The sequence below is a fragment of the Anabrus simplex genome, chromosome 3 (assembly GCF_040414725.1).
Source record: "Anabrus simplex isolate iqAnaSimp1 chromosome 3, ASM4041472v1, whole genome shotgun sequence".
In the NCBI taxonomy this organism is placed as follows: Eukaryota; Metazoa; Arthropoda; class Insecta; order Orthoptera; family Tettigoniidae; genus Anabrus; species Anabrus simplex.
In genome coordinates this window covers 132704263-132728648 of record NC_090267.1, presented here as the reverse complement: position 1 = coordinate 132728648, position 24386 = coordinate 132704263, and the positions used below count along the sequence as shown (strand labels likewise).

Here is a 24386-nt window from a genome sequence, read left to right as displayed (position 1 = left end):
GGGAATTAACCAATTATGGTTAAACATCCCGACCCTGCTGAGAATCAAACCTGGGACCCCTGTGACCAAAGGCCAGCACGCTGACCATTTAGCCATGGAGCCGGACTTCCACCGATTAGCAGGTGCGAATGCATATCAGTCTGCCAAGCCTAGTGACAATATATACAGTATACACCAGCCGATTCTGCAAGCGACGCCTACACTTGACTCACCACAGAGACTGAGCAATAAGGAATGGTATTGCTAACGTCGTTCGTACCACTGCCACTTTCATCTTGTCACAGTCAAAGGTCAGGCTGAGACAAATGCAAGTAACACACTTGTTCTTGTCCATAACAGAAGGCAGTAAACATAATACCATACCATAGATGAATATGAATTTATCATCATAATCATCATTATACACTGAAGGTTTTAAGCGCGGGTCTTAAAAATGGGCTTAATTTTCATCCCTGCATGCGAGTTATATTCGCCTAAGCACAAGGATTCTCTGATTTAGAATATGAACGAGATACTCCATAGGAATTAGGAAGAAGGATAGTCGAGTAGCATAGCCACTGGCTTCTAACTAACGTGGCTGCGGTTCAAATTCCGGGCAGTGCACGTGGGATTTTCGAAAAGATAAGTACGTCCTTGTGCTTTGGGTTCCTGGTAAAACTGAGGGTCCCGTGAATATGATCATGATATCTACGAGGTATAGTCACACAAAACCACAAGCTTGCTTTCCATAGCAACTGGTATCCCAAGGAGTTCTTTTACGTGCCGATAAATCTACCGATGAGACTAGCGTATTCAGGCACCACCTTGAACTATCACCGGACTTAGCCAAGACGGTACTCGCCAACTTGGGTTCAGGAGGCCAGCGCTATACCGTTTGAACCTTTCAGCCTGCGTTATTATTATTATTATTATTATTATTATTATTATTATTATTATTTACGATGTGACCTGGTAGGGACCACATGCCAATTTCAATTCATCTTTCCTTGTTGTTTTTCCTCTTCCGATATTTCCAAAATTCCTCCATCATTGCATTGTACTGTATTCTTCTCTCCTCAGATCACTTTGGACCGGGTTTCCTCTTAATTCTTCCTTGGAATCCTTCGATTTTTCAAACTTTATTGTTTTAAATCTCTCTTTCTATAGTTTTCTCTATTATTATTGCCTTGGGGAGACGTAGCTGTAAGCATTTCACTTCAGTTCTTGAGTAAATTAAATAAGGGCCAGGAGGAAAGTATGAGTAACTTATCCGCGGATATTTTAAATATATATTACACCACAGGTATTGAAACAGATAGATCTGTTAACATAACACAACAGGCCTGATACTTGGCACCAGTTCCCCTACAGTCACAAATTTATGAGGAATTTCCTCTTGCGACAGCTACCGTATTGTGCGATTCGGTCCTTCGGAACTTTTGTTCCTTCTTCCTACTAATCGCCTAATCATAAGCAAAAATAAGAATATAACCTGAGTGAAAATCAATAAACATTATTATTTAGAAATTAGAGCCTCCGTGGCTCAGACGGCAGCGCGTCGGCCTCTCACCGCAGGATACCGTGGTTCAAATCCCGGTCACTCCATCGGAGGCGGGACAGGTTTTTCTCCGGGTACTCCGGTTTTCCCTGTCATCTTTCATTACAGCAACACTCTCCATTTTCATTTCATAGCATTTATCAGTCATTAATATCACCTTGGAAGTGGCGACTCCATTGTAATAATAGCCTATATGGTTCATTCATTACATCCCTGACCCGGTCAAAGACTGGAAAACAGGTTGTAGGTTTTCATTTTCATTTAGAAATTGTCAGCAACATTATTCCCACTGTCATACATTTTGCATCCGCCAAGAGACTTCGAGGATATCTCCGGATTTATCCGCATTCGTGCAGGGTTCTACTTATCGCTGCTCGTGTCGGAGTCTTCGAGCAGAAACAGAACAGCATTGACGACAGACAGACCTTCACCCAGATGGCGAGCAGACATAGATTCCTTAAAAGTCATACGCAATTCCTTGAGTTCTACCGACCATGTCTTTACATGAATCTCAACAGGATGAATTATTGATAGATTACTCGTCCAACTCTGGAATGCTTAGTACACGTGCGTGGTAGTCGTACTCGATCCAAGTTCGAGCAGATCAGTTACGTAATCGTGGACCATAGGTCTACATTGAGAATCTATAAAAATACGATTGTCTAGTATGTACGAACTTTGAAAAGAAACCTGGGAAACATCCAGCTCATTAAAAAGTAAGAAGCAAAGTCATCTCCGTACAGGCCATGAAGGCCCATGGGGGTGTGGAATGTAAAGGCTTCCACTATCCGTAACCTCGGCACTTATTGGGGTAGAGTGGTTAGTTCTACGCCCGGCCGCCTTTGCTCCCAGGAATTAACCTGGCACCAATTTTTGGTGTAGGCTGAATGAACCTCAGAGTCATGTGCACATCCGGAAGTGGAAATATCATTTCTTAAATTTTTCGACTTCCTGGCGGAGGATCGAACCCACGTCTTTTCTGGTGAACCGAGCACGCCTTTACTGCCTTGGCCAGGCAGCCCGCATCCAGCTCATTAGGTGCCTAAGAATGACAAGGCGACTGATGCGCGGGGAGATGACCTGCAGATATTGGATATCGGTCAGCGTCACTACTTCCTCAGTCGTAGTGCTTGGCTTTCTTGACCGATTCTGTGCGTAGATTTTAGAAAAACATTCCGTTACTGAAACCACAACATATCTATCTCAGAGATCACCGCCTTCTGGAAAGGTGAATTTATATTAGTGGGAGAGCCAAGTTAATGTACTCACTGCGTAAATATGACTGTTTTCAATATACAACTTTACCTTACCAACTTGCCATGAACTTACTGTAATTCTTTATTTTAATATTATATTCCTCTGTTTTTAATAATTTGTTTTGACAAATATTTAACGCCTCTGGGCATACACAAAATACGTGTCTTCGATATATTCTCCAATTCTTGAGTCCTCTGACCAGCTTTTCTATCAGTCTGATTTTATTTATGGGTATATCTCACAAACTCTGCATTGTACTGAAAATATTTTATACTTGCGTCATCTTAGGAGCAAACCTGAAAGGAAGTAGAATTTGTTAAATATAAAAGTCTCTACAATTTTAGACGAAAATGGAGTGTTTTTATAGTTTCTTTACCTTATTCCTGTCTCCTCTTGGCCAATTCTAGTCGATTTTTCCTTCATTGTTGGAGTCAATTTCAGTTTCTTGACGGGTTTACAAAATCGCAGTAGCATTTTTGAAAACATTCTCTGAAAAGTACGGTTTTATATAAGTATCTCACTAGTCTACAACATGTTTTAATTACCCTTTTGGGTTTCTTCGGTTTTCTATTGCTATTCGTGTTGTTGTTGTTCAAGCAGTGACGCATTCTCGATCATATTCACCTTTCCGATCCGTTTCGAGACTTTCATTTTGTTGCTTATATTTCTAAACTATGGACTGTGAAACTTCTCTCATACTTGAAATATCTTGTCGGCTGAATTCACAATGAAACGTGCCCATATTCTCTCCTTTTCTCCTGGAGTGAGGTCAGCACTTTTCCCATTTCTGGGATCAGCCACGAGGAAAGCATATTTAGTATCACGCAATACACTGGTAGTTAAAACTTAAAATATCTATATATAAAGTTACGGTAAATTACATAATTCTTCATAGTAATTAAAATACCTATTTTGTGGGTAAATCACTACACGCTACTTCACAAACATAGCACAGTCTGGTACAGATTTCCAGCAGCACAGCAACTAATAAAGTAAACAGATCGGATCAGTTATAGGCCTATTATTGGTTAGCTTTAAAAAGTTGTCAAACGAGCATTATTACATTCTCTACTCTTCTTTAATGCTATAAAGATAATATAGCTCTCGTATTATTGAGATTGAACGAATAAGTCAGTTTATATATCTTAGGAGCACCATTCCAAACAACCTGGAGTCTGAAAAAGAGATCAGATGCCGTATTGAGATTTCTACATCATATTTTCAAAAGATGAAGTCATTGTTTTTGTGATGAAAATCCAAACCTTAAACTCAAGCAAAAGCTGTTCAGATGTCAACACTGATTTATGGAGTAGAGACCTGGGCTGTCAAAGATTCCGCTAAGAACAGATTAGAGGCCTTTGAAATGTGGTTACACAGGACAATGCTCAGAATAGCCTGGACATATTTTGTAACCAAAAATAAAGTGTTGAGGAGAGCCAGAGATGATCATGAGTTGAAAAACATCACCAAAGCCAGGAAAACAGCTTATTTAGGTCATGTTCTACGAGGTAGAAAGTACGGGCTTGTACATTTCATGTTATAAGGCAAGCGAGGAGCTAGTAGACCACCGATGTCATGGTTACAAAACATTAAAGACTGAACTGGCGTTAACAACACCGAACAACTCTTCAAGTTAACTAAAGAAAGGGGTGTTTTCCCCAAGGTGATTGCTAACATCTGGGGGGACCAAATATGGCATTGGAAGGAAAAAAAATTATAATAATAATAAGATTATTGAGATAGAGGAGAGTAAATATAATCAAATATTAAAACCACTTGAAGTGCCTGGTGAGTATGTATTAATTTGGTACCCCAACTTTCCTGAAGGCGGTGCCCCCAAATAAAAGATGAACATTTTCATTAATTCCTAAAACAACTTTCCCATGAGGAGGCTGCCACAAGGACGAAGTATATACCTACATTACAAAATAAACCTATGGCTTAATGTTTGAAATGACCATTTTAAAACTCGTATGACGGGAGGACGAGCGAAGCGTAGGCATAAACGCAATATAGCTTCATTTATTAACAAGTATGCTAAAGAAAAAATGTCCACGCTCATAGCAGAAAAAAATCAGTGGCTTTCTTCTTGACGAAAACACTGTCTTTTTGCACTTTCACGCTAATTTTGCAATGGAGCACTTTTACCGCTTAACAATAGCAACAGAGAAGACACTTCAATAAGATAGATGATGAAGGGTTGATGTACTCTCTTTATTCATTTTATACAAATTCCGCATCTGTCGCGATGTTAAAGTCGCCACTCATAATAATCTGCCTATAAAAAAAGACGAAGAAGAGAACAACAGTTGTATAGGCTAAGCAACTCTCAAAACGGACACAATTTATCTAATTTTTCAGCAGCTGGAGGTTTAAAAGGACATCCCCTCTCACATAGCTCCATGTGTGCATCCCAACGGCCTTTGGATGAAGCAGATGTGAAGGCACGTGCGCCTACCAGGGTGGGAACGGCCGTTACGCCTTTCAAGTGCAGATGAGGGGTGTTCCCAGAGCCGTTTAATCGAGTGGTTCCACAGCCGTGGGGCTGACGGTTTCCTGCATAAAAGGAACCACTAAGTTGGTCCTCTAGGGAATTCATACATAGGCCTACAGCACAGAGAGCAGATCGTGTGATTACATTTTCCTTGTTAGCAACTTCACCTTTGGGACAGGGAGAAGTGCACCGCTCTCAAATGTTTTTTTCTTTACTGATACTACTATTCTAGGCAGGACGCGGACTTTGTTAACTGGTTGCTAACCTATACATAAATTCTGATCATGGCCCTTGGATTATAGAAACGAAAGTGCCCTAATTTAATAAATCAAATTAAATTGTATACAGATCAAAATGAGTCTTCGTAATTATATTTGAGACATAGCCTTCTAGAATGTAAAAGATAAATACACATTACCCAGAAAGCGGTGATACCTGCAACACGATTTTCATTGTGGTTGCGGTAGTATACTGTAGGAAGTAAGCGGAAAGTGGGTGCGAAAAAAACCTCGACACTCGTTACAGGAATATTTAATTGCAATGGCAATTCCCATGATGGAAAAAATGTGCATTCATTAGTTTTAGTCATTTTTATCTTTATATCAATCTTTCAAATTTGAGTCATTATATGGCAATTTTCCGAAAATCATTATATTCATTTCTTACTTTCCAGTCATTGTAATTTGTTCTACTTCATTATGAAGGCATTTTCGTGCATTTACGGTGAACAGTCTGCATATCTTAATATCATGAATACTCAAACATCAGAAGTTTCCGTACTCAGCTCGGAGCTTTTGTGCTACAACGTGCTAGCGCACAATTGATGTTCGGTTTCAATCGAAAACTTATGTACGATCACCGTCATGTACTGCAATGCGATATGAGGTAATGTCGAGATCTGTTCAGATGGCCATTAATTCTGATATATTCTCGTCGAGTAACATGTTGTGATTAGCTGCTAGCGAAGTTCGTTTTCTTTGGGCATGTTATACATGTCCTAATGACGTCGTGCAGGTGCTCAAATATTTTGCTTGCAATAAGAACGAATGAAAAATAATTATTTCAGCATTTTTAGATATTTATTATTATTATTATTATTATTATTATTATTATTATTATTAATATTATTATTATTATTATTATTATTATTATTATTATTATTATTATTATTATTATTATTATTATTATTATCGTCATTTGGTTTTATTTCTCAGCTGTGTTCATTCCATTAAAAGTTAAAGATAATGTGGACAACGTAACGTACATATTTACAGTTTTGAGTAAATACACGTTTTCCTTAATATTTTAAAGTCTTTTTCGCTTTAAATAACTTGACGCGATCTTTTGTCATTTTATAGATCGTGTTTGAATTGCGATGTGCTTCTCGTATAAAGAAGCTTAACAGTTCTCCAAGCTCTCTCTACTACTACTACTATTGGTAGATCGGCGTCTCGTTCCTTGTATAATCATTATTTTTGCAAAGGAACACCGCTACAGATGAGAGAAAATCACAGTTCAGGAAGCCAATGACACGCAGTTATCGTTTTCAAACGGCGTCAAATTCCATCGACCCCATTCGGAATCGAAAGAAGGACAATGATTAATTGACTGCGCCAAATAAAGTCGACCCTCTTTAACTGACAGTGACTGACATTTTGTTGGTCACATCTTTCCTCACAGTTCATACAATATTAAAGAATGTATTGACTTTAAAAACCGGAGAAAGAAAACCTGAAAATCAAAGTGGTCCGTTTTTGTACACGATGTTCCTAAGGAGATGGACATAAACAATGTGTAGCCAACATAAGATGCAAAAATTTATGATCCTCATTAAGTTTCAGTATTACGGAGTTAACCTTTCCAAGTTGACATACGCACCGTGACGGGGGCAAATTTATAATATGTGCAGTGTCTGCTAATACAGGGCTTGGTTATCTGTATACAATCATCATTTGTGCGACGGACAGATTACTGTTTGCACTTATGAAAGTTTCATATCAACAGTTTCTCTCTTCTTATCCTTTATCTTGAGTGTTTCATTTCTTGAGCGTTATTGTTGGAAGCATCTTCATGTTATCCCATAATAATAATAATAATAATAATAATAATAATAATAATAATAATAATAATAATAATAATAATAATAATAACGCTTCATAGAAAGGGCGAACTGGAAAATATCCTAAAAGAAGAGCGAAAAATCATGAGGAAAATTTTAGGACCAAGACACACGGGAGAAGGGTACCGCCTCCAAACCCGGAAATCCACAGAAAAATTATCTAATATTGCGGCAGACCTCAGGAAAAAAAGGCTAAAATTTTATGGACATGTTAAGAGGCTTCCAGAAACTAGACTAACCCACCAAGTTCTTGAAAGAGTTGACAAACTGAAGAATTTTCCTTGGATACAACAAACAAAAGCGGACATGAAGAACGCACAAATTCTCTGTGAAGACATTTTGAATCGAAATATATATAGAAAGAAAATTGACAATTGGGAAGTTACTCCAGAGAATGAAGTACCAAAAAGAGTAGGTACCAAGTGGACGGAAGAAAAGAAAAGGATCTTTAGTCAACAGATGAAAGCATCCTGGATCCTTCGCAAACGAAATCATAAATAAAGCTTCGTGTGTTCCGAAAGGGACCATTCACACATAATAATAATAATAATAATAATAATAATAATAATAATAATAATAATAATAATAATAATAATAATAATAATAATATAGGCCGTGTAAGAAAGACGGAAGACGAAAAACAGACAGAGAGAGAGAGAGAGGTGGGGGACGAAGATGTAGATGTCGTGTTCGAGAATGGGAGTTCAACCCATTACTCTTCACAATATCCGAGACTAAGTGACCCTATTCAAGATTCTCAAATTATTTCCAATTAAATCTTAATAATCGAATTGCAAATGAAGAATACTGGATCTAGTTGGTGAGATGAGAACGATCTGGTGAAGTTTGACCAGAGGAAGAGATAGGATTATAGGACACATCTTAAGACATCGAGGACTTGCTCAGCTAGTTTATGAGTGAAGTGTAGGGGTAGACCAAGGCATGAATATGACAAACAGATAAAAATAGATGTAAGATGTAGTAGTTACTCATGGAAACTGAAAGGCTAACACAGGATAGGGTGGCATAGAGAGCTGCATCAAAGCAGTCTATGGACTGATGACCCAAACAACAACAATGTTGATCATTTTTTCTAGATCACCGATATCCATGCGGTTTGAATTCAAACGTATTTGGCAAGAGTCGCCTAGCACGCTCCGCGATTATGTAGAGGGAGTTATTTTTCAGGGCTTCTAAAGAAGACATACCCCTAATATTTATGTAATTCTCAATGCAGAACATTTGCACGAGCGAGGTGGTGATTGCTCTTACTGTAACTTTGTATTCCAGCCGATGACTGTAGAAAAATCCATATTGTAGAAATAATAATAATAATAATAATAATAATAATAATAATAATAATAATAATAATAATAATAATAATAATAATAATAATAATTAATGATGGATAACGCTCTCGCTCGACACTTTCGAGACTGACGTCGCAGATCTCGAGACTCTCGCTAGAATATCGAGACCGATTCTCTATCCTGCGATCGTGCGATGTCTCAGTAACTACGAGTGTAAACTTGATAACATAATCAGTTATTGCGTGTAATAACGTTCTCATATGGAAACGTGTGAGCCAATACATTTTGTCAAAAGCCTGGAAAAGAACTGCATGTTCAACTATGAACCCCTTAATACCATTAACGAAAGTGAAAACAGAATGTCATTATCTTAAACAATTCACGACTTATTTGAGGTGGACATCTTAGCTGAATAACCCTGTAAGTTTGTGAATAACTGTAGATAATATGTACACCTACCTGGATATTAGAGGCGTGCATTATTCGAAATTTAGACGGGGAAAATGTGCGTATGCAACCACCATTACACATGAGTGGATAATGTAATCTACAGTGCCCGAGTTTGCTCCAATTCTTTCGACAGGGCTGACGGGCAACGCTCTCGAGTCCTATTCTCATATGCTGCGAGCTGAGCGACGTCCCAGTAACTATGAGGGTAAGCTTGATAGTATATCATGGGCAGTTCTCATATGGAAACGTGTGTGCCTATATATATATTATCAGAAGCCTAGGGAAGCACTGCATGTATAACTATGAGCTCCTTAATACCATTAACGAAAGTGAAAATGTCAGTATCTTAAACGGTTCCCTAGTTATTTCAGGTGGACATCTTGGCTGAATAACCTTTATAATTCGTTAATAACTGTAGACAAGGATGTACGCCTACCGAATACCTCGCAATTGTTGTCGACAGGGTAGCTTCTTGTGACGCGCACCGGGCCGGAGGTGTTCTGTGACGATCCCCCTTCATTTATATTACGTGTTTTTAAGTGCCGGATCATCCCAGAAGTATTTCTGCCGACATTAGACATAATTTCACATTGAACCGTCATATACCGAAGTATCTAATTATGACGCGAATACTCTATAACATTGTAAGGACTTATTTCCTTCGCCGCTAAAACTTCGGTAAACACAAACAGTGGTCATATAATATTGAATGTGGGGTCTGATAACGATATACACCTACCTATCGAAAGAATTGGAGCAAACTCAGGCAATTTAGATTACACGTTCCACTAATGCGTAATGAAGGTTGCATATGCAGCAAGGCGCATCTTCCTCCGTCTCGAGTTCGAAAAATACACGCCTCTAGTATCCAGGTAGATGTACCTACAGCAGCCGTCAGTTTCTGTACTTACGCTGCATACAATGCCAATCCTTGATAATTATGTTATACTGCGTCAAACAGACCACGGTAGAAATGAAGGAAATGAACGCCCTAATCGCTTGTTGGCGCGTATTTACGGAATGGAGAAGGCCCGTGGTTGGCTATTCGCATACTCGGCACAAACAACATTCAGCTCCGACTACCTGTAGGCCTACGACACGCAGCTCGCCACACAATGCGGGGATAACGCTCTCGAGAACTCTCAAAGTTTCTCGCGAGAAAGAGTGCCTGCGCTAGTCTCGAGAAATCTCGAGACCTCGTCTCAGACTGCCTCATAATAATAATAATAATAATAATAATAATAATAATAATAATAATAATAATAATAATAATAATAATAATAATAATAATAATAATAATCGTACGGCCTCAGCTGCCGTGTATAGGTATTTGGACTTGACGTCGAAATGGATGCGCAGGCTGCCTAGATGGCGTCAATAATCACTTTCATATCCCGATATATACAGCCAGATGCATATGCATGTATGTATGTTTGTTTGTTTGTTTCTTTCTTTCTTTCTTTCTTTCTTTCTTTCTTTCCTTCTTTCTTTCTATATTTTTTTCAGTGTGTGTTAATGTTTCTTCTTCCTTTTTTCTTTCTTCTCTTGCGTTACTCGTATCTTCCTTTTGTTTACGTCAAGCTCCTTTCAAGCTTATCGATACAATTATCTTTCTCTGTTCTCCGTGGCTTGAAGCTGAGATAAATGCGATACCAGAAAGTGGACAACTTTAGGTTCAATACTCACAGAGATCCGCCTCCCACTAGAACTCTGATTATTCCAAAACACTCTTAGCTTCACTCAAGACAAGATCTTTATTTCGATTATTTCATTTTAATCTTCAAAATCTCATTTACATAATGAGGTATTTTCATACCTTGTCCCTTGGAGTAATAATAATAATAATAATAATAATAATAATAATAATAATAATAATAATAATAATAATAATAGACTGTAATGGTTTTCAGAGCGAGCGAGTGGCTGCGTGTTTTGGATTACGTAGTCGTCAACTTGTATTCTGGAGATAGTGGGTTCGAATGCCACTGTCGGCAGCCCTGAAGATGATTTTCCGTGGTTTCCAGTGTTCACACCAGGCAAATGCTGGGCCTGTATCTTAATTAAGGCCACGATCCCATCCTTCCCGCTTCTAGCTCTTTCCTGTCGTATCTTCGCCGTAAGATCTACAGTATATGTACCGGGCGAGTTAGCCGTGCGGTTAGGAGCGCGCAGCTGTGAGCTTGCATCCGGGAGATAGTGGGTTCGAACTCCACTGTCGGCAGCCCTGAAGATGGTTGTCCTTCGTTTCCCATTTTCGTACCAGGCCAATGCTGGGGCTGTACCTTAATTGAGGCCACGGCCGCTTCCTTCCATTCCTAGGTCTTTCCTATCCTATTGTCGCCATAAGACTTGCCTGTGTTGGTGTGACGTAAAATAAATTATAAAAAATGAACTATTTGTGTCGGAGCACATAAAGAAAATCATAAAGAAAAATGTTTTTTTTTCAGCCTTTACTTACAAGCCTATATGACCGAGAGGAGTGGCCGCAGTACGACGACGGAGACTAGCCCTGCATTCGGGAGGCGAGCGGGTTCGAACCCCACCGTCGGTTGTCTTGAGTATGGTTGTCCGTCGTTTCCGGGCTGGATCGGCGATTTTAATCTTAAATGGTTAATTCTCTTAGCTCGGGGATTGGGTGTTAGTACTGTTGTCAACATCCCTGTAACCCGTACATCACACACAAAATCATTCTTCATTACAATAACACGTAGTTTCCCGTACACGGCAGTTGCCACGCACCCTCGTCGGAGGGTCTGCCTTACAAGGACTGTAGCAGGCTAGAAATAGCCACACGAAAAAGAAAATCATATGAAAATTAGCTTATATAATATCTTGTATTGCAATAGCCGAGACCGAGGCGAGCCGGTTCACTCTCAAGCCACTCAGCCCGGCTATTAATTAGAACATTAGATCTATAGTTGATTAGAGCCCGGATGTTTATGATACGTCATCTTTGTATTGAGTGGTCAGATACAATGGTACAATATATACAAACTCTGTGCATGGCACCTCGATTACAAATATATACTTTTTATTTTGCAATATTTGCATTTTTTTATTTTAAGAGCGTTTTCTTTCATTGTGGAGAATTTTTCGGTTTTATTTTGGAGATTTTTGTCTCTTTAGGTCATTTTGTCCCTTTTTTCATATTACCATATAATGTTATGAAATAACATCTAAAAGCCTTAACTAGTAGTTATACAAATATTGAAATAAAACATTTGAGACCCGTTGGTGCTATTTGACAGGAGTAGGCTATGTGCCAGCACCGGGTTTCATCCTCTCCTTTCCTACTATCAAATATCGCGTCATTCATTTCATCTCATTTACTTCTCTTATGAGGCTGACGTCAGGAAGGGCATCCGGTCATAAAAACCCGCCACGACAGATTCATCTCACCTCATACCCGACCCCGTAGAGAAACGGGACAAGGATTTTACACACATTAAGCAGATTTATTCTTGTTCTTTCGAGTCTTTGTTTCTGAACCATATTTATATTTTAAATTTTGTAGAAATTAATTTCTCAAGTTGTCTCTTGTAATTTTTAAAATGTTTTTGTAGACTTTAATTTCACAAATCCTCATTTATTATTTCGTATTCTTTTCCAACTTTTTTCTTTTTCAACCAAGATTCACTGTAATGTGTATTCTCTGTCTTCGAGAAGCATCCAAATAAAAGGTCTATATTATGTACTTTGTTTGTCTAACGTATTACTTTCTGAAGAGTTTGTATCATTAATTTTTTAACATCACTTTTACATTTTCATAATGCGTTTTCTTAATAAACTCATTTTAAGTGCATTTTTAACATTCTTGACGTCATCAACATGATAATGGTTTGTTTTGTGTTCCAGACGAGCCGGTGATGGGAGAGTTCCGGCGCAGTGCCAGCAGAGTGTGGTGGTCGAGCTTCTCTGAGGAAGTGGTCGAGGTGCGGGGGTCATCCAGTAGTCCTAGCAGCAGTCATAAAAGTCAGGACTCTGGCTTCTCAGACCGCTCACATTCCCCCTCCAACCCCTTCCTCAATCACCTGGACCTCACCTTCCCACCCTCCCCCGAACCATCACTCAATCTCAGCGAGCCTCCTCACACATCCACCCCCAAGGCGGCGGCGGCGACACAGCCTCCTGCCAGCAGCAAGAAGGCCGGCCGCCCCGTCAACCTTCTCAACGAATTCAACAGGTGAGCGCCCTTACAGTATTTTGAAACTAGAATTTATTCGCGCTGACTTTTTTTTAGCCATTTGTACAATTTATGAACACTGGAAACCGTACTCGAACGCGTTCAGTAGTTTTTGAGGAATGGTGGAATAGAAGAGAGTGCACAGTAGCGTGTTTTTTCTTTAAATATTTACTAAAACGATAGATAGATAGATAGATAGATAGATAGATAGATAGATAGATAGATAGATGATTTATCTTGCATGTCAAAGTTACGGACACTTGGCCCTGTCTTACACTTCACCAATACTTTTAATACACTAGTAACATAACATCAGAACTTAATTCCTACATTACTATACTGAACTAATTGACCTATACATAAAATATCTAAAAACATAAATTTACATACTGCTTCGTAAATACAAAAATAATGTAATACATACAGTATATATAAATTCATATAAATAATAACAAAATTACCTGATAATGATAACAACTACTAACAGTGACTGTTAAAACTGTACTGTAATTTATCATTCATGTTAAAAACATGGGATAAGGATTAGTTAATTGGGGAATCACAGCTGGGTACTACTGCTACGATTTACTTTTAATAATAGAAACATTAATAATAATAATAATAATAATAATAATAATAATAATAATAATAATAGTAATAATGCAATATAACGTGGTTCCTGTACAGGACCTCCCTGGATGTAGCCGGGATGGAGTCCACTGCAGACCCTGAAACCCTAGCTCATGTTCTTGGTTCATGTCCACGGGGGGACTTGCTTAGGAATGTTAGGCATAACAGAATAAGATCTAGAATTGCAGCAGCATTCTCCCAGGAAGGGCACAAGGTACATGAAGAGGTGGTATGTGGGTGGAAGCAAGCGGAGAATAGATATAATCGCAATTGACCGAGAAAAGGACTTTCCATATATTCTGGACCCCACCATCAGATGTGAGGTCGACTCCAGTCAGCCAGCGGAGGTAGACGTGGAGAAGCGAACCATTTATGAACCAACCATCAGCTACTTCAAAGAATCATACAACATCTCCTGTATAAAGGTTGTAGGACTTTTCATCGGAGCAAGAGGAACCATATCAAAATTCTTACTTGTGTTTTTCAAAATTGTGGGCATTTTCAAGAATCCGTACTGCGATTTAGCTGTCTTCGCCATTAAAGGCTCCACCCAAATTGTTAGAAATCACCTCTACAGTACTGCATACGAGAAAGATTAACTCCAGAAAACACTTGATGGTTACACATACATTCGATATTCAAGTGTTATGGTATACTTTGTCACATTTGGGCAGCCTATCATTGTAGGAAGTACAAATAATAAATTAAAAAATAATATGAAGTGGAGAGAGAGGAAAAAGCGGAAGCAGAAGAAGAAAAAAAGAAGACCTGCTGTCCAATGGAGAACTATTTTGAGCACGTTCGTTTAAAACTTCTATTGTTTAAAATTCCTCTGACCTCTATCGGAAGGAGGTTCCATTCACGGTTGGACACAACCGATTGAAAATACATATTGTAGCATATATTATTGATTGCTGACTTTCTTCAGCTTACCTACATATTTGCGTGGTGTCGATGGAGTCACTCAGGCTCATTTTAAATATTAAATAGACTATGTTAAGTATTATTGCAAGGCCATATCAGTTAATCTCATCCAGACTGACGCCCTTGCAATTTGCGAAAGGCTGCTATCTCCCTTTCGAAGAACCATTTGTTAGCCTGATCTCTCGACCCATCCGATACGTTTGGACCTATGGTTCGGCTATCTGCTTCGTTGGGACGCGTAAGCCTCCCCACCGCAGCAAGGTCAAATGGTTCACAGGGGAGGAGCACACGGCATACACCCATAATAATAATAATAATAATAATAATAATAATAATAATAATAATAATAATAATAATAATAATAATAATAATAATGGCGTATGAGCTCCAGAGAGACCTACGCATCTGTGATGGTGGAGTCTTGTCTAGGATGAAATATAATGTTGATGACAGCACACACACAGTCCTCAAGCCAGAGGAAATAACCAATGATGGTTAAAATCCCCGACTCGGTCGGAAATCGAACCCGGGATCCCTTCGACCAGTTAGCCACGGAGCCGGTCATCTTTAGTAGTGATTCGAGGGATACTGGCAACACAGTGATATGTTCATGACATCCTGAGGTCAGAGGGCAGGGCTTTCAAAAAGCCTTTTCCAGTGGGATAATGTTCGGTTGCACACTTTCGTGACGTGCCCTATCGTCAGATTTATCGCCTGTCGAACATGTCTGAGATCACCTGAAGCATCATCTTCAGCAGGCTCGTAGTTTACACGATCTAGCAGATCAGTTGCAGCATATATCGACAGTTATGTTTCACGATACCATATAAAACCTGTATGCCTCCGTGGCCACTCGCATGATATCAAGTATCCAAGCTAGAGGTGTACCAACAGCGGATTACCGGATATTTGCGGTCAAGCAGATTTGCGGTTACCGAGATACACTTGTGCCCACTTACAGAAATTCCCGAGCAGTCACAGGAGATTTGCAGTCACTTCAACAGGTAATCTTTGCGTGGGCTCTTCGCAATTGAGCAGCTGCTCAAAGTAGTTTGCCAAAAGTTCCACGTTCCGGCGGTTACAGGTGACCAACTCCCCGTCCGTATTCTTAAAGTGAAGACATTGTGGTTTATAACCCGAGAGTTCCTCTTTGAAGGCCCGATAAAAGTTTCTGGTGTTGTACATTTTGAATTCTTCATCTAACTTCTCCAGTCTTGACCGATCGTAAGATCTTTTCACACGTCTGATGGTCTTACTCGACAGTTTCCGCATCATTCTGAAATTTTCCCAGTTTTGGGGAAACAATGTCCTAAAGTTGACGCAGGGTTGAAACACTTTTAAAAATGGGCAGATTTTGTGTTCAACCTCCGATAAAAATATTAAAATATAAATTACATATTCCAAAGCTACATGACCTAATGTGAAATGAAACGAGAAAAATGGTGTTATTGGAGTTTCTGCAATCCTATTGGTTATTTCATAACCAATCTCCAAACTTGAGTAGGCCTACACATAATATTTTGGTCAACTATACTCGTTATATTAAAAGAAGCATTTTGATAGATAGGGCTGGAGGGAGGAGAATTGCATGGTGTTGCCATATTCCTGCATTCCTTCTCCTTCCCTTCGCTTCCGGCTCACTTGTTCGTTCGTTCAGACCGCTGCGTTCTGTTGTACGTAACTCAGAAGTGAGAGATTTGGCAACATCAAGCAACACGAGCCGGCCAGCAGGCTTATCTCCATGGCAACCGCAGAATTATTTTTACTGACATGGTGTTATTCAGCTGTTGGAAACTTCTCTTTGAACATGAAATGGGCTGAATGGAGGAATTTGAATATGTCAGTGTCAAATGATCCTGGATTCGATTCCCAGTCGGGTCGGGGATTTGTAGCGGTGTCGGGTTAATTCCCCTAGCTCTGGAACTGGGTGTGTCTTTGTGTCAACACACATCTCCTCATTTATACGTAACACCAATTACCACAAAACGTGCAATAACGATAGCATCTCTCCGCATAGGATTGGCGTCAGGAAGGGCATCTAGCCGAAAAATGGCCCAAGTCCACATTTGCTATATATATATTGCACACTCAACACAAGGACGGTGTGAAAAAAATACGTGGAAGAAGAAGAGGTAGACTATACACCTCTTGTATGCTATTAAAATAACTGTATTTACTGAACACAGACATAGGTTATCAGACACAACGTTCCTACACATTTTAAGCATACAGAGTAAATGATCACAACGTCCTCCTTACGTGAAGCAACAACTATAGGCATTATTATTATTATTATTATTATTATTATTATTATTATTATTATTTGACATTTTTATTTAAGTCGCACGGACACACAAGGATCCGTAGCTTTGATTAAGGTACAATCCCAGCATTTGCCTGGTGTGAAAATAGGGAAACTTCGGAAGACCATATTCAGGGTTACCGAAAGTGGAGTTCGAATCCACTATCTTCCGAATGCAAGCTGATAGTTACGTGACCCAAACCGCCCAGCCACTCTCTAGTAGTAGGGCGTAGCTCCCTCTGTACATTAGTGGAAGATTGTTGGCCTCCGGAACCCAAGATCGCGAGGCAGAGGTAGTCGGATATTTTCAGGGTGGAAAAAAAATCCGTTCGATACTCCATGTCGTACGACGGCGTCATGAAAGTATCTCTGGTGACACATTTGGTGTTTACCTGATAAAATTAATTAAAACTCAGTTCCACAGGCCTAATTTCTCCGCCATGTGATAAAGCAGAACGGAATGACAAAATTGACACCGACCGGGCAAGTTGGCCGTGCGGTTAGGGGCGCACAGCCTTGAGCTCGCATCCGGGAGATAGTGGGTTCGAACCCCACTGTCGGCAGCCCTGAAGATGGTTTTCTGTGGTTTCCCATTTTCACACCAGACAAATGCTGGAGCTGTACTTTAATTAAGGCCACGGCCGCTTCCTTCCATTCCTAGGCCTTTCCTGTCCCATCGTCACCATAAGCCCTATCTGTGTCGGTGCAACGTAAAGCAAATAGAAAAAATTGATACCGAAGCAGCCTAGATGACGTATTATCAAAATGTCTGCGCATGGTAGCTGAGGCCATACTATTATTACTCGCACATCATTATTATACTTTTATTTATTTTGCTGATACCTCCATTTTATTCATAGAGACATGGAATACTAAGAGACAGGCTTTAAGACACCTAATCAGAATGAATTGGAGATTTCCAGTAACATCAAAATTAACTGCTATAATGTGGGGTCTCTCTCTCTATCTTATACTGTATCAATCTAACGCACAGTTGGAGAATGATTGTATCCCGGCCGAGGTTCGAATTGCTGCCATCTGTGGTGAAGAGCTAGATTTAATGAGCTACGTGTAGCTATGCACTGACAATGGGCCCGAAAACGAGGAGCAAAACGTAAGTGTCAACGTCCTAAGCTAACAAAGGGAGGCGGCTATTGTTGCTTTGTGATGAGAGCAGTGAAAGTGGTCCAGAAGATGGACACAACCTACCACACGTTAGTTCAATCCCCTCCTTCAGAGACAGCCGGCAATACCCTACACGTACATACGGGTTCGTCGCGCATTCCTATCTACGAAATATCATTGTAAAATTTGTCACAAATGGAACATAATAATTGCTTTTACACAGTTGAAGTCTAAAATCTGCGGTAAATTAAGAAATATTTTATTTTTGGAGAATATTGTGTATATCTACTTTACAAGAACTGTTGGTGCTACGCTCACAGTAACACACGTATGTCTTTTGTTTATCTTACACTTTCAACAATTTCGTGTGTGATGTCTGTGTTCACTGAAGTTCTTTGCTTTAGTTTCATTGCTTCAGTTGTCAATGACATCATTTCCTGAATTGTATCGCGATATTCAAGATTTAATAAGCGACAAAAAGCTATGGCCAATGTACATAAGAAGAATTCTGTGGACTACCGGTAGTGATTTATTGGTCCAGGGATCATGCTATTTTTCTTTCAACAAACATCATTTTTGCGGTACTTACGATATTTCTCTGTAATGTGCAGCACCAAGTTGTTGAATGTGTCCTTAGTTGTTTTTCCGTAGAGTTCCAGCCACATCACTATAACATGGTCATTTGCCTCATTGAAGAACGAAATAACATCGTGAATGCTGTTAACCTCCATTTTGCTGTTTGAACTGGCCGCTCTAGTCATATAGAAAAAGATAATGAGAATCCACAGACATAACACTCCCATTCCTCGGTGCTAGCCCTGGACCTCAAGAAATTAACAAAAGACGGCTCCAGCAGCGGAATACGACATAAAGGATTCCTGTATACAGGCCTTTTCTCTAATAACGACGGTATTTCTTAATTTACCGCAGATTTTTCACTTCATTTAAGTAAAAGCAATTATTATGTTCCATTTGTGACAAATTTTACAGTGACATTTTGTAGATAGGAATGCGCGACGTAACCGTACAAATACTGCACTGAGTTGTATACATTTCGACGATAAGTGCATATTGCCAACATAGGACCGTGTTACATAAGAATGGGGCTCTATCGGGGCCACGGCCTCTAGGTATTTTTTAATTAACTATTGGCGTTGGGCCTCGGAAGACCATGCGGCCAGTATTTACACAGTGAGAGAGCATACCCACACCCAGAGGCCACGAAATTTGAAAAGTGGTACGAGGGCTGGAACGGGGTTCACTCAGCCTCGTGAGGTCAACGGGTTCGATTCCCACCTCAGCCATCCTGGAAGTGGTTTTCCGTGGTTTCCCACTTCTCCTCCAGGAGAATGCCGGGATGGTACCTAACTTAAGGCCACGGCCGCTTCCTTCCCTCTTCCTTGTCTATCCCTTCCAATCTTCCCATCCCCCACCAAGGCCCCTGTTCAGCATAGCAGGTGAGGCCGCCTGGACGAGGTACTGGTCATCCTCCCCAGTTGTATCCCCGGCCCAGAGTCTGAAGCTCCAGGGCACTACCCTTGAGGCGGTAGAGTTGGGATCCCTCGCTGAGTCCGAGGGAAAAACCGACCCTGGAGGGTAAACAGATAAAGAAGAAGAAGAAGAAGAAGAAGAAGAAGAAGAGAGAGCATACCATTATAGACTCTTGTGTTGAAACAGATTCATAACACAATACTAAAGTCTGATAAATATTGATACGAGGATGACAATTGAGGTTGGCGGTGGGGAATTTAACTTCACTAGAGAAGAGTACAGATGGTTTTGCTGTTGAGAGTTCTTCTTGCATGTGGCTCAAGTCGCCTATTTAAGATTCGGATCGAGATCGTTTGAGGACTCAAATTTCACGCGTAATCGTCAAAAATCTGAACCCGTATTCTGCTTAGTATATCATAGGGATAACATCCTAATAGAGGGTCAGTGGACTTCCGGGAAATTTGAGTATAGTTGATTACTACACTAGCTGACACAAACACCGAGCGGACTACTGTACTGTGCAGAACTTCAAATTCTATCGCGTTTTCGTAATAAAATACCTTTTTGGCTCCTTTAGGTACACTCAAAGCAAAAAAGAAAAAATGAAAAGTAATCTCCGTACCGACCATTAAGGACCTGTGAGGGGTGGAAGGTAAAGGCAAGACCAACTTCAACCTCGGTTCTTACAGAGTAGTTAGCTCTATTCCTACACCCGGCCACCTTTGGCCCCAGGAATTAACCTGGTACTCATTTTTGGCGCAGGCTGAGTGAACCTCAGGGCCATGTGCACATCCAGGAGTGGAAATCTCGTTTCTTAAATTTTTCGACTTCCTGGCGGGGAATCGAACCCACGTCCTTCCGGGTGAATCCCAGAAAAATAGAACATTCCCAAAACTCGTCAAAGGGGCTGAACCGGGGGAGTTCAAAATAGGAGCTCAGGAGCAAAGTTCGCAAGTATAAGCATTTTTTCACTCAGAGGGAAAGTTTGTCACGCAAAGGTGCTTCGAAACCAGGTGCTTTGAATAAAATAAAATATAAAAAATAAAATAAAACCGGTTTATTCACACTTCAAGTAATACAAATATTAAATAAATACTGTATTCTAAATACATGTTTATGGTTTTCAAGACACCGAGGTGCCGGAATTCTGTCCCGTAGATGTTCTTGTACGTGCCAGTAAATCTATCGACATGAGCTGCAAATACTACCGGACTGAGCTAGGATCGAACCTGGCAGGTTGGGTTCAGAAGGCTTGAGCTACTCAGCCCAGCTAATATACAAACATTGGCGAGGACTAATTTATTTACATTTCTTTCTTTCTTAATCTGCTCACACTCCAGGGTCGGTTTTTCCCCCGGACTCAGCGAGGGATCCCACCTCTACCGCCTCAAGGGCAGTGTTCTGGAGCGTGAGACTTTGGGTCGGGGGATACAACTGGGGAGAATGACCAGTACCTCGCCCAGGCGGCCTCAACTGCTATGCTGAACAGGGGCCTTGGTGGGGCATTCTTAAAACCTAAAAGGCACTAGGCCGATAAAACAGGGGCTATTCCCAAACTATGGGGGTGACTCGTATAAAAATAATTTAATACATTACGGAAAGGAAGAAAACCGGTTACAGAGCTCGATAGCTGCAGTCGCTTAAGTGCGTCCAGTATCCAGTATTCGGGAGATAGCAGGTTCGAACCCCACTGTCGGCAGCCCTGAAAATGGTTTTCCGTGGTTTCCCATTTTCACACCAGGCAAATGCTGGGGCTGTACCTTAATTAAGGCCACGGCCGCTTCCTTCCTACTCCTAGCCCTTTCCTGTCCCATCGTCGCCCTAAGACCTATCTGTGTCGGTGCGACGTAAAGCAACTAGCAAAAAAAAAAAAAAAAAACGGTTACAAAACGTAGTCACCTCCAACCAATATGAAGGGGAGCTCGAGAAGGTAAATCACTCTCTATCCCAGAATTACAGTTACAGATTTTATGAAATTTTCGCATTAGCCGGCAGAATTTACATTTTAGAGAAGTTAGTTACATATTAAAGTTTTGGACCTATCCACCGGGTTAAACTGCGGAGCTAGCAAGAAATAAAGATGTTAAACGGCCATTACCTTGCTGAAGAACTGCTGCATGCTGAAAGAGGCACCTCCCGCCTCCTGCTTCACACACACACACACACACTTAGATGTTGATCAAATGGCCAAGAGACGTGAAAATCCGCAGTTTATAAACCCTCGGGGAAGGTTCGAGACCTTTCATGAATAATCGAGCCACACCCTCTCAGTTTTATTGGACCATACAAAATTTACACTCAAAGTCGAAGAAGAAATCCAGGATTGGTCGGAAATTAATTACAAAAATTAGCGATTGGCTGGATTCAAAACTGGCGGAAAAAAGATAAATATTGCCAACCCACAAATGAATGAACGAAATTTAGTAAAGAAAAACTTATGAATACAAAATTTCTTCAAAGAAAGTTCTTTCACTTCGCACTAGGGTGCATGATCATAGTTTTTGTAGTGACATCTGTTGTAGAAAGTCCAAACTTCTTGATAAATGGTAACCAAAACACGTTGAAATTCAGTCCTGGAGACTTCACAATCACAAAATTAAGGTAGTGACATCTTCTGAGTAAAAGTTTAAGGAGGTCTAGTTCCAAGTTCACTGTTCCTCCAGTAGAGGAGGTTTTATTGGTGCAAGATTTAAATGTACGGCGTAGAGGTATACCTACCGGTACAATTATTATTATTATTATTATTATTATTATTATTATTATTATTATTATTATTATTATTATTATTATTATTAACAAATACATCGCAATTGGGAAATATCCCGGTAGCAATGATCACTTACAGTAGTGTGATAATCAAGTAAAGTTAAAACATAATTACCCAACAACAACAATAAAGCTGTAACAACAAGAGTACAACAAGCAATTCTTTAGAAAGGAAATATTACAAGAAATACTACTAGTTCAAAATTCTAAATCCAGCATCATCATGTACAAATTCGCAGACACTACACTACGGTTTACAATATTATAGGTTGAGCTTGCTACTAGCTTAAGGGGGGAAATCCAGCTTAACAAAGGAAAAAAATAGGTTAATATTCATTCGGTTGTTAAATATGCTACAATTGTTGTTGACAATTGCTGCACATATCCCAGTATTGGCATGCTTCCTGGCAACCATTAGCAACTTCAATAATGTCAGAATTTTAATAATTTTAATATTTTAAAATAAAATATTCAAAATTTCCCGCCTTTTTAACAGTATATCACTGTTTCCCTTATAAATTCCAAGTTTATAAGAATTTTCGTACTTTTCCTTTTTTAAAGTATGTATCAAAACTCCAGCTACAAAATGAACCTCAATCATTAACATATACTGTGATCTGGATTTTTTGTCGCGTTTTTATTCCGAGCACCAGCAAATATTAATAGCTTTTTAAATAAAAATGTTATATAAAATAGAATTTAAATCCTATTGATCTGAATGAGGTACAGATTGTAGTACAACATTATTGGAGGAAACTCTGACGAAATTACACTGACTGACAGAGCAAATGCAACACCAAGAAGGAGTGGTTCGAAAAGGATGAAAGTTGGGGAAAAAAACAGAGACGGCACGGACGAATAATTGATGTTTATTTCAAACCGATATGCAGGTTACACAATGCGCACGGCATCGACTCAGTAGGATGTACTACCACCGCGAGCGGCGATGCACGCAGAAACACGTCGAGGTACAGAGTCAATAAGAGTGCGGATGGTGTCCTGAGGGATGGTTCTCCATTCTCTGTCAACCATTTGCCACAGTTGGTCGTCCGTACGAGGCTAGGGCAGAGTTTGCAAACGGCGTCCAATGAGATCCCACACGTGTTCGATTGGTGAGAGATCCGGAGAGTACGCTGGCCACGGAAGCATCTGTACACCTCGTAGAGCCTGTTGGGAGATGCGAGCAGTGTGTGGGCAGGCATTATCCTGCTGAAACAGAGCATTGGGCAGCCCCTGAAGGTACGGGAGTGCCACCGGCCGCAGCACATGCTGCACGTAGCGGTGGGCATTTAACGTGCCTTGAATACGCACTAGAGGTGACGTGGAATCATACGCAATAGCGCCCCAAACCATGATGCCGCGTTGTCTAGCGGTAGGGCGCTCCACAGTTACTGCCGGATTTGACCTTTCTCCACACCGACGCCACACTCGTCTGCGGTGACTATCACTGACAGAACAGAAGCGTGACTCATCGGAGAACACGACGTTCCGCCATTTCCTCATCCAAGTCGCTCTAGCCCGGCACCATGCCAGGCGTGCACGTCTATCCTGTGGAGTCAATGGTAGTCTTCTGAGCGGACGCCGGGAGTGCAGGCCTCCTTCAACCAATCGACGGGAAATTGTTCTGGTCGATATTGGAACAGCCAGGGTGTCTTGCACATGCTGAAGAATGGCGGTTGACGTGGCGTGCGGGGCTGCCACCGCTTGGCGGCGGATGCACCGATCCTCGCGTGCTGACGTCACTCGGGCTGCGCCTGGACCCCTCGCACGTGCCACATGTCCCTGCGCCAACCATCTT

At 40.4% G+C, this 24386-nt stretch overlaps 1 protein-coding gene across 3 annotated transcripts in view; it reads left to right on the top strand.

The window, feature by feature from the left end:
• The window catches only part of insc (inscuteable), a 296952-nt gene that overhangs the window by 237587 nt on the left and 34979 nt on the right, over positions 1–24386 (top strand). For all 3 annotated transcript variants that reach the window (XM_067144206.2, XM_068227023.1, XM_067144207.2), the window contains exon 2: positions 13023–13350. In XM_067144206.2, the coding sequence (XP_067000307.2) occupies positions 13034–13350 (317 nt within the window). In that variant the 5' untranslated portion in view covers positions 13023–13033. The remainder of the gene's footprint in view (positions 1–13022; positions 13351–24386) is intronic.